The following is a 12,279-nucleotide window of genomic DNA, read 5'->3' as shown; positions in this document are numbered from 1 at the left end:
CAACAAATAAATCACAGATGTTATGATTTAAATTGGAAGTGACCTCTGTGGCTTATACATTTGAATACTTGGTCCTTAACTGGTAGTGGTTGTGAGCAGGCAGTGGAACCCTTCAAAGGTACAACCCTGCTGGAGGGAGTAATGGCTGAAAGCAGAAGGCTTTGAAGATTAATAGCCTCCCCACCCACTTCCTGCTTTCTCTCTCTCTCCTTCCTGTATGTGATAGAAATGTGATCTTTTGGCTTCCTGTTTCTACTACCAAGCTTTCCCACCACTATGGACTCAAAGCCTCTGGCGTTGGAAGCCAAAATAAACTGTCCCCTAATTTGCTTTTTGGAGTTGGTAATTTTATCACGGCAGCAATAAATAGTGATACACATAGAGAGACTCCATGTTGAAGAAAGAAAAAAATGAAGAAAATAGATTTCATGATTTCTTATGAGGAAACAAAGAGGAGAACCAACCAATGCAAACATTTTCTCAATTATTAGCATATTGCAGATAAAACATCTACTGAAAATGCTGGCTTTCTGCTGGGGCAAGAGGTTGAGGCTAAATTTTGATGGAGGTTTATTTAGAAAGTATATCTTATGAAGCCATGAGAACAAGTTTGGAGTTTGAATCATACCCATGTAAATACTGGGTATGCATGGTGGCATGCATACAAGTCTGTCATTCCTAAGACAAGGACCGAGCCATGTTAACTATGCTATGTGTGTTCAGGGGTCAAACTGAGAAACTGGTCAATGAATATGGTGGAGAGTGATTGAGAAGACTCTCCCTATCAACCTTGCAGTTACACACAAATACACATGCACACATGTGCATATGCACACACACATGTGCTGCACAGAGATACACATGGAACACCAACCCACACATCTGTACACATGTAGCTACACCTATATGTACCACACATGTATACATGAGATGCACATACATACCTGTATACTTGTTCCACATGCATATACATGGAAAACACATGCACACACATACCACACACCTAAAAAGATTACAAGAAATAGCTACTCCAATTCTGTCTATGGGCAGCCACTTTTCTAAATCATACTTAGTATTCTTTTACAGGGCAACCCATGACAGTATTAAAAGAATCACATTAAACTTAAGGGACTCTAGTTTTACAGTTGTTAAAAAGTGACTATCTTAGTGGCAATGTTAGGGTGATGCTTTCTTTATAACAGTCAGTGCCTTGTTGCAGCGACATGAGACGTGATTTGAGTTACATGATTTGGCACTGGAAATAGAACACAGACGCCAGCATTGTGATGAGCGCCGATGTTAGATTGTCTGCACAGGTACAATTTCTGACGTACAGTGAGCACATCACCCCTGCTGCTCAGCTCTTTGCCCACCTGCTTGCAGTTGCTGAAACAACACAGCTTTCTGGTTGCCTCTCCTCCTCTCTCCTCCTGCTCTAAGTTCAGCAGGTTAGCTTGTCGGAAGTCCTCCACCGTCTCAGTCTGACTATAGTTTCTTGATGTTGCTGAACACAGGTCTGTTTTCACTAGCTCTGGCCCAATCAGGGCACAGTGAACGGAGACATTGCTTACTTTAATCTGCCCTCTTCCATTCTGGAGAATTTCTTTTGCCCTTGGTGTGCATGTCCTTGACACTTTCTAATTTGGTATTACCTAACCCAGAAACATTTAAGATCAACTTGAGACATAGGAAGGAAAAAGAGGGACCTGAATCAACTGTTAATTGGGAAGTTGTGATGGAAATAGACTGCCTATCAGGGATTCTGCAATTCCAGAGAATTGGAAGTGAGATCCAGCTCCTGAATCCCTTATTAGTCACCTTGCCCCATTCTTTCTCCTGATGCATGAACAAATGGACTTTCTTCCCTTATCTCTTGCCTCCTATTCCAACAGACACCCATCCCAACTGCAATAAAGGAGATTTCATTTCTTGTCCTTGAAAAACTCTGACCTAGGATTTCCCTCCTGGGAATGCTTGCAGCACACAGGACCTTTGATTTATGGTTCTCCAAAGCCTAGATGTTGTTACCTTTGTTACCTAGCAGTGTTGCCTTTGGTCTCTTTCACTCATCCTTGTCTTTGAGCACCACCAATCCAACTGTACCTACTTCATTTCCACTATACTATTCTGTTGTCTAAATGCAAACTAATGCCTTCTACAAGCTTGCTTGCACTTGATGCTAGTGTTAATCATTTTGCCACAGCCCAACAACATCCCTGCAGCTTCAGTATCCTAAATCCTGCTTTTCCAGTGGTGAAGCTGAGGATCAAAGAACCATAAAAGTTCTAACTCTAATGGGTTTTCTCCTATTAACATCACTCCCTTGTGTGCCTAGCATTTACTTAAGCCAAGCAAATACCTATATTGTCTCAACTGCCACAATCACTATTGCTGTTTCTGCTTGACAGTTGTGGAAAGTAAGTCCTGTTGAAGACTTGGCTCATCATCTACATAGCTGTTAAATAATTGACCTAGGACTTGAATGGGGGATGCTAGAACTTACACCTTGACTCAACCCTGGACCACCAGGAATACTGGTTCTGGATTTAGCAGAAGTCATTCCTTTCATACAATTCTCATAGCAAAGCTCCATTTTCCCACCTGTACAGAGGAGACTTATGTAATAGACTTTTATATGTCTTTCTCAGGAAATGACCAGGCTTTTGGAGGAAAATCATTTGAGCATGATGAGGAAAAATACCCTTTCCAGACTTATTTTTTTATTTGTTGCTTATGTTTATGACTGCCTAGAGCAGGTACTGACTCTCTGTTGCCCAGAGAATGAAATCAAAACCTGTGATGAGTGTGGCCCAGGAAAATATAGATGGTCTTGTATCTGCTGTGGCCTTCCGCATGTTACTTTGATCCTCCGTTTTAATCAACAGCTAGTTTATGTCTCTCGTTTATCTGAAGCCTATGTCCCATCATTGACCACATAGCTTTGCCATTATGCTCTTTGAGAAGACTTCCCTGAGCCTCTTCTCTTGCTGATGATCAGGTGCTCATCTTACAGATTCACACAGTATGTATTCTCTTGTTTGCCAGTTCATCACTACTGCCCCTCAGGGAGAGACTTAGTAGCTGTCAGCCTCTTGTGATATTGACACATAGAGTTCATCGAGATCATGCCTCTCCCTACTGCCTGACTGGTAAACAGTCCCTTACAATACCATAAAGATGGTGTGAGCCACGATGGTGGTAACAGTGGTGGTGGCCGTGACGGCGGTAGGATTAATGATCAACTGTCAATCTAACCTTCCACTACTCGCTTTCAAAAGCCACAAAATCATTTTTTAAATGAACCAGATCCCATTCAATTACCTTTTCGGTTTAAAGTTTAGAGATGTCTGGAATAGCTGGGACAAACTGTACATGTAAAACATTTTATGACTTTATGTATTTTTTTTGTAACTACATTTTGTGGTTCTTGCATGTGAACTTTATGAGTGATGATGTATCATGTCAAAAAGTTGGTTTTTCTATTTAGTCTGTCAGGGGAAATTGGGAGTGTATATAATCCAAATGCACTGTATACATATTTGAAATTCTCTAAGCATAAATTTAAAACAAGTAATTTTTAAGTTTGATTTAAACACCTATAGAACCAGAGATAGCGTTTGTTAAGACTTTGACATAGATTCATTATCCCCTTTTCACCTTTCTTATTTGTTTATTTAGTTTTCAAAACAGAATCACATGTGTTTGAGCTGACCTCAAATTCACCGTGTAGCCATGGGATGGCCTTGAGCGCCTGATTCTTCTGCTTCTGCTTTGGGGATGCTAGGATGCCAGGCAATGCCCCTCTCCTGGGCATGTGCATGGCTGGGGACTGAGCCCAGGAATTCATGCATGCTGCACATGCATTCTGCCAATGGAGCTGCGTCTACAACCCTCTATTTATGGGGAGTCAGTCACACTGCGTGGGAAGGACAAGGAGACTGGGACAACGGTGAAACGACTTGCTGCCATCCCCCTTCTTTAATGTTGTTGACCCCTCCCCCAGAGCTCCCTGAGTGTGTTCCAGCTGCAATCCCAGAACTCTTATGCATTCCGCCACCTTCATCTTTGCCACTGCCAACTGCTACTCTTTCTCTTCTGCCCATCTTTCACTAGGAAGTTTCCTTAGATAACCGTAGCCCCACTTAGACACTTTTCTGTCTGCTCATACAGTGCTTCTGACTTCTTTTTAACACATTGCTCTTGACTCCTGTGTCCCCACCTCCATCTGTTTGCTTTTCTCATAGAATCTACTGAATGAAAAGTTGGCTATAAAATATTCTCAACTAACAAGCACCATTTTACTCTATTTCCTTTAGCTTCCCATACCTCCTTTTCAAAGAAAGCAGGTATAGAGATAATAGGTAAATTTCCCAAGGATATAGAAATATTAAAAACAGAACAAGAGAACTAGAGACAGATGGTTTAGTGGATATAAATGCCACACAAGCCTGGTATTCTGAGTTCAGATAGCTGTGACTTGTGTAACCCAACAGAGGAGACTGTTTGTAGCCACAGAACTTCAGTGACAAGAAGGGAAGACACTGGAGACTCTTCCATAAGCTCTCCCGCCATCTAGACTGGTACATGCAGTACAGATAGATTGGCTCAAACAAAGTAGAAATTGAGGACCAGTTTCCAAGGCTGTTCTCTGACCCTCAAGTACACACTATAGCATGTGGTCACCTCACAAAGAAACATATACACATAGAAATAGTCCATAATCATATACATACATGTAAATAAATATTTTTAAACAAAATGAGAGCAGAGGAACTAGAACAATGCTTCGGGGATCAAGAGCAAGCACATGTTACTCTTGCAGAGGGCCTGAGTTCCATCTCCAGAAGACACATGGTGACACACAACCATCTCTCACTCCAAAGCTGGGGGATTCAGTGAGCTTCGCTGACATCTGTGGGGACCAAGCATGGTTCCATACATACATGCAGGCAAAGTACTCACATACATAAAGTACATAAATATAAAAAATACACAAGAAAAAATAAGAATAGAGTAGGAGTTCAAACAAGGAAGGGTGGAAGATAATCCTTAGGCTTCTCACAGGGTGAGAGGAGGCCTGTGGGGAGGGAGGCCTGAGGATTGAGTGTGATCATAAAATGCTAAATTCTTGGCTTCTCACAGAATATTCCACTCAAGTGGTGAACTATACGAAGATGACTCTTTTAAAAAGCACCTCCTGAATCGCACCCACAAAATGCAATACACAAGTTCAGCTCTTTTTCAGCCACTACACAGGTGCCTAGCAACGTCTCTGACTTGTGGGGTCTGTGCTATAAAATGTCTTCTCTCCCGGGGTCTTGAGTGGTCATGGAGAAGAGGGAGAGCCAGAGACACAAATACAGAGAAACACAGAGACAGATTTTTCTCAGCTGCCAACACTTCCCCCTCCCCCGGGTTTCTTAAAGATGCTAGAATGTGGACAAACAAGAGTTTCATGTGTAGTATGATCTAGGAAAGAGGTCTGCCTTTCCTTCTCTAAGCTTCTGTTTCTCTATCTTTAATGAGAACAGATCAGGCTAAAAAAGTCCTTAAGAAGTCCCTTGAAAGAATATTTGGAAATATTAGGAACCAGTTTTATTGTCCTGACAGATCTGTGGTGCTATTTCCTCCTGAGGGTGAAATCATCCAACACGACTGCTCCTATAAGAAAGAATTAATTAGTAGCACTGTTAAGAAACCTTGAACTAGGGGATCTCAAAGTTCAGATCCCCTAGTTCCGATTGCACAGCCATCACTCTCTACTGTTAGAAGATTCCAGGAAAGTTCCAAGTGGTGACCACCACTCAGAATGACTCTTGCTTTAGATCAATGTCATGTTTAACCTTGCTCCTGGCACATCATAATTACAGTGCATTGGAATCATACTGTTTTGTCAAACACTGGACCTCAGAAGCAACTTATGAGGGCAAGATGGTCAACACTAGTTGAGCGATAGGGTGGAACACTAAAGAAAAGCTCTGATTTGCATTGACATTCATATTTAAGCTTTAGTAAAGGAGTAAGCACAGGGGGAAGTATTGCCAAACATCATGACAGGGAAAGAGTGTGTGGGAGTGAATGAAGCAAAAAACCAGACAAGTCAGGTGATGGTGGCATACGTCTTTAACCCCAGCACTCGGGAAGCTGAAGAAGGCGGTTCTCTGTGAGTTTGAGGCCAGCCTGGCCTAAAAGAGCAAGTTCCAGGTCAGGCTCCAAAACAACAGAGAAACCCTGTCTCAAACAACAACAACAAAAACACAACAACAGCAACAACAAAAAGACAGACAGTTGGAGAAGATCTAGATTCAAGAGATCAACTTAATATTTGACCTTGGTCAAATTATTTTATTTTTCTGTGTATGGGTTCCTCATCTCTTAACTGGGAGTCTAAAAGCAACATTTAGGAATAGTGTGGATATTTGATAACAATATTAGAGTTTTTAAACATGTGCGCAGTACATATTCAATGAATACTTGGCACATGGTGTCAAATCCCAGTTATTAGTGTTTGTAAATATTTTTGTCATTACTATAATGTCTGTTGATCAGAGCCCTAAAGCTGGTATTATGCTACAAATAACAAGGCAAGCAATGCAACTGAAAAGGATAGATCCTAAGGTCATTCTTCTGCAGAAGGTGGGATACTTCAGTACTCAGCTAGAGCCTTGAATTTCTAAGGCGGACACTCTATCACAGTCCCGGGTTACTCTTGAGTAGATATTTAAAGTACCACACTAAGGTTGGAAGTGGGTCATCAAATATACTTTGGTAAGACATCTTCCAACATCTGTTGACCATACTAAGACCTTTTCCGACTTCCCCTGACTGTTTCTGTCTCCTTGTGCCCTTTAGGAAGGCTCACCTGATCCTGCGGCGCTTGGAGAGGGTCAGCAGCCATTGTTCTAGTCTCTTACGAAGCGCCTACATCCAGAGCCGTGTGGACACCATACCCTATCTCTTCTGCCGCAGTGAGGAGGTCCGGCCTGCAGGAATGGTGTGGTATAGCATCCTCAAAGACACCAAAATCACATGTGAGGAGAAGATGGTGTCCATGGCCCGAAACACGTATGGGGAGACCAAAGGCCGGTGAGGGAGGGTACTACCCTCCTTGAGCACAGAGACGCTCTTAGAGGGAGCACTACTTTCATGGATCCTGGGACCTGGGTGGGCTGGGGGACAGCTGAGGGGCCTGGCCTATAACACTTGCCCGCAAGGCCAAAGCAAAGTGTTTCTCCATGGACAGACAGCCAAGAACTTTGTAACCAATGGAATTATTCATTTTTCTCTTTTATTTTTTCTAAGATATTATTTGACTCTATCAAATGTTTCTCCTTTATAAACATTTTCTTATGGATGGAAGTCATTGTGGAGGCAAAAGCTTTCAGGTGGAGACCAAGCAGCCTTTCCTCTCCTTCTTCCCTCTGGTCATGGACCCCTGGAAGGATACCTGGGGAAAGACAATTTGACTACTTCCGCATGAGCAAGGATGCTCTGGAGACTGTGGCAGCAAGGAAGCTTGGGTCTTTAGGGTCTTCTCCCTCTCTCTCTTCTCTCCTCATCTTTCTTCCTCCTCTTTCCCCCCTCCCTCTTAACTCTCCTCCTCTTCTTCCTCCTCCTCTTCCTTATTTCTCTCTCTCTCTCTCTCTCTCTCTCTCTCTCTCTCTCTCTCTCTCTCTCTCAACACTATTGAGTTTGAAGGCCCATTGCTTCTTTCTGCTCCCTGTGGGTCTCTACAGGACTTTCTGTGCATTAAAATTCCTATTGTCTCTCTTTTTGCTTGGGTGATGTTTCTTACCAATGAAGCATGCTTGAGGGACCTCTGTCTATTTCTTAAACAAACATTGAGGGACTGTATGGAAGGCACAGGATAAAGAAAGAAGACAGGGAAGTTTTCTGTCCTGTAAGAACTTACAGTCTAGTGGTTATTATAGAGAAGCAGTCTAGTATAGTGTCGGCCTGGACTGGAGATGAATGAACGCTTTGTCAGACATGTCTGGATCATAAGACATGCAGAAGGACTTTGAAAGTGCTTGCTGGAACTGCAATAGCTAATCCCAAAGAATAAGGGGGAAGGAGGCAGGCGAACGTGAGAAAAGTGGTATATTATCCAGGGAGAAGCAAAGACATGAACAAAAGCAGGGAGAAGATAAATTCTAGCTTATTAAAGGCCAAACAAGCTTTTACTGAGTATAAAAAAAATACTGAATTGAGCATGAGCACAAGCAGCACACTATTTGCTGGATCACAAACAACATATCAGTGGCCAAACTATTGAAGAAAATAATAGCCTGTCTTCCAGTGCCTACAACTCCCATAATCTCTCAGTGAGGGGTGAGACCTCATGAGCCCCATATTCTCACGAGCTACAAAGGCAACAGATGTACCCTTTGTGCAGCTCTTGTGCATGTATCCCCAACTACAGTGAGTTCATGGGTCCAATGATTGTGTCATATACGGAAGAAGGGTATTGTAGAAGGTGTAGGAGAGGGTAATGGAGGCAGCAAACTGAGAATGTGTATGTAAGAAACTGTAAGTGACAAAGATGAAACTTCCTAGTGTCCTGGGGGCAGTGATCTGAACCTGCATTAAATCTAACTCCACTACTGTTCACCAGCTATAATATTTAGGCAAGTAATCAGTTTCTTTGTCAGTGAAATGGGTCAACAGAGGTCCTGCCTGGTGGGATTGCTAGACAAGCTTAGTAAATAAGAGCTAGGATGTGCCTCATCCAACTTAGAGTAGTGTAGAGAAGAGTTTCTTTTAATACTGATGGAGATAATATCATATTATAATATCATCTTAGGGATAATATAAATTTTAGGAAGATTATTGTGAAAATTGGCCACTGAACTATAACAGCCTCCTGAACTCTATAGATAAACGTAGAGGGGGGAGGGCTGGAAAGACGTCTTAGTCAGCAATATTTGCTGCATTAGAAAGACCTAAAAAGGTAAAAAGGGTGGCAACAGGGGAAGACACTAATATCAACTTATGACCTCTGCATTCACACAGGAAAGACACACACAGACACACACAGACACACACACAGAGGAATAATGCACGTGAACACACACACACCTACCTTCTCACAAAGAGAATTAATAACTAACTGTATGATAATATAAATACTATGACAGATTTAACTCAAAGAGAAGTGGTCATAATGTCAGAATTTAGTATATTATCATTATGTCTCTCTAAAACCATGTGGTTTCTTTGAAGCTCTCACAGATAATAGTAGTCCCCTGGAATATTTTCTGTCAGGCTACATCTGACTCAGTTTCCCCTCCACACCCTCACTGACTTCAGCTTCTTTTCCCTGTACTGTGGTATCTGTTGCTTTTCCCAGCCATCATATGACTGTCAAGAGTAGGAAGCCAGAAGCTTGGTAAGACAAGGTGTGAGTGTGTGTGAGTGTGTGTGTGTGTGTGTGTGCGTGTGTGTGCGTGCGTGTGCGTGTGTTTGTGTGTGTGCGTGCGTGTGCGTGTGGTCTGACATGGCAGCAAAAGAGGTTAGACCAATATTTGTTAAGATGTTTCATTAGAAAATAGGAAAATTCTTGAAGTGCAAGTGCAGCTGTCGGGCCGGCAGCCTTGGCATCAGTACAGCCGGATTGATTCGTGTGTTGCCACAGAAAATACCAGGGATTTGACATTTCACTGAGGGGCAAGAATGGGATTTCCCATGTAATCTCTCCAGCATCAAATAAAGAAGGTGTAAACACACAGAAGTGTGCTAGAGGTGCATGGGAAATCACCCCTCACCGGTCCCTTCTTCATTATGATCGAGAACTATCTTCTCAGGACTGAGGAGATGGCTAAGAATGGGTAAGAGGATTTACTTTGAAGTTTTGAGGATCTGACATCAAATTCCCAGAAGAAACATAAAAGACTGATTTGGCATGTATTCCTGTAGTCACATTATTGGGGACAGGGACAGACATGGCCTAGAAGTTCCAAAGAGCAGCTTCAAATTCACTGAAAGACCTTGTCTTAAGGCAATAAGGCTGAGAGAGACAGAAGATAGAATATGACAGCTGATGTATGTGTTGTACCACACAAACACAATACACACACACCACACAAAATTACTTTAGGCAGACTTCAAAAGTGTACATTACACAGACAACCGCTCACGACACCCATTTAGGAAATCATCTCACCATGTATCCCATGCTCCTCTCACTGAACCATGCTTTATAAAGTATTCATACCCTGTTGGGATTCTGTTTGTCAGTTTGTAGGAAACTGAGGCTCAGGCAGACCTGTTCTAATGCTGCACCTTCTAAGTGATGATGCCGGATGACTGGCGTCTAAACTCTGTCAGCTAAAGGAACTGCATTTGGTGAGCACTGTGCTTGCTACAGCTGAAGGCAAACGGATGCAACAACTCTTTGTTGCGTACCTAATTATCTCTTTCCTGAGTCTAAAGCTAAGTCTACTTTCCAGCTGGGACCTGAAGATTATTTTCCAGGTGTGGGACACTGAGACAAAGAAGACTCAATTTTGCCCTTGAGGATCTCCAAGAATTTAACTAACTAAACACAGTGTGATAAAATCAGACACTCTGAAATCAAGCCAATCTGATTCTAAATATTAGCTAGGCAATCTATCAAGGGAGAGGGGCTGAACTCAGAGATATCTGGAAGGCAAATTGGGCAGGTCTTGCCAACTAAGATCCTCAAGTTAGCCTTGCAGACAGCAAGTAAACTGCTGTAAGTCTTAGTTTCTTTGCCTGCTGAGGAGTTAAATACTCCATTTCTCATGAAGGCAGAGAATGCTAAATTAAAAATTGGAGATAATGTTAGCAAATTTTACACATAAACAGTTATGACAGTGACTTATTTATGTGAAGGAACAGGCGTTGTGGTCTCTGCCATCAAAACAGTCTTGATGTGCGTGAATGTACAGGAGTTCGTCAAGCAGAATGGTAAAGAAAGCAGAAAGACCAGCATTTCATTGCAAGTATGTTATGCTTGAGTAACAAATAGCCTGAGCAACAAGAGAGATGGTTTTGAGAGGTGGGCAGAAGCAACTGTGCTAGCCATTGGAAGCAGGAGCGTAGATGCATAGATCATTTCTAAAGACCCATCTACATTCATGGTAGAAAAGTAGGGAGAGGGCACACTGCTGGTGGCACAAGGAGACTAGGGATTATTTAGAAGGCAGATGGAAAAACCTGAGCTAAGACCGTGGCAAGGCAATACTGGATTTGAGGCATGGTAAGTAAGCTGACTCAAGAAAGACTTACTAGCTAGAAGTCCTGTGGCTTGGGTTTTCTGTTGGCCACTGTTGTGTAGTCAGAATGAGTAGAAAGCAGCTGTGGAATGAAGGAGCTATAGAACCCTATGGGTTCAGTGAGCAGTGCATGTGTGCACATGATTTGTATCATGCAAATGCTCCACACAATAGTGGTTCTCAGCCTCCCTAATGTTGCAACTCTTTAATACAGTTTCCTATGTTGTGGTGACCCAATGAAAACTATTTTTGTGGCTACTTCGTAACTGTAATTTTGCTTCTGTCATGAATCATAATGTAAATATCTGTTTTCTGGTAGTCTTTTGGTAGTCTTTGGTAGTCATGACTCTCAGATTGAAAACCACTACTAGGGTCAAGACTATGACTTCTGTGGAAATCATGCACGGGCCTTTGTTTAACTGTGAACTGGTACAATGGTGTATGACATTGAGCAGTCATTTGCCTTGTATAAACTCAAGTCTCCATATTATCCCACCAAAGTGGGAGAAGTGTATGTGTCTTAGGAATGAGGAATTATATGATGTTTAGTGTACAAAGAAACATTTCACTTTTCTTTGCCTTTCATATTCACCATGTCCCTTTGAGGTTGTCTCTGATCACCCTAGAAGTGATTGAAGTCTCAGTAAGGTCATAGAACATCATAAAGAACCTGGATACCCTGACTTTCAACTTTTTCCTAATTTATTTTTTAATCGTTACAAATCTGCTCATTGTTAATGACCTAATTAACTAGGCAAATGAGAACTCACCTGTGCCTTTGTTTTTCTTCTGCCAACTGGGAAAAGTAGCCATGGCTTGAGAAGATTCAATAAATCAATACATGTTAAATACTTAGAACAGCACCTGGCATGCCAGAGTTTTATGTAAGTGTGAATCACTGTGGTCACTCCTATACCCAATTCTTTGGTCTCCAGCTACATAAAAATGTCAAAAATGGCCTTTAATATATCTCTCCCAGTCTCTGCCTTTTCTTTTCTCCATCTGGGAATGGCTTTATAGCTTGGAACAATCAGATTCAAAT

General features: G+C 42.0%; 1 protein-coding gene across 5 annotated transcripts in view; it reads left to right on the top strand.

Moving 5' to 3' along the window:
- Astn2 (astrotactin 2) overlaps positions 1-7,774 on the top strand; it is a 997,088-nt gene extending 989,314 nt beyond the window's left edge. For all 5 annotated transcript variants that reach the window (XM_075947014.1, XM_075947013.1, XM_075947012.1 and 2 more), the window contains one exon: positions 6,853-7,774. In XM_075947014.1, coding sequence (XP_075803129.1) covers positions 6,853-7,090 — 238 coding nt within the window. In that variant the 3' untranslated portion in view covers positions 7,091-7,774. The remainder of the gene's footprint in view (positions 1-6,852) is intronic.
- The last annotated feature ends 4,505 nt before the right edge of the window (positions 7,775-12,279 follow it).

This window comes from Microtus pennsylvanicus, chromosome 13 (assembly GCF_037038515.1).
Source record: "Microtus pennsylvanicus isolate mMicPen1 chromosome 13, mMicPen1.hap1, whole genome shotgun sequence".
NCBI classification, from domain to species: domain Eukaryota; kingdom Metazoa; phylum Chordata; class Mammalia; order Rodentia; family Cricetidae; genus Microtus; species Microtus pennsylvanicus.
The sequence above is the reverse complement of the archived record's forward strand: the minus strand, read 5'-3'. Positions and strand labels throughout refer to the sequence as shown.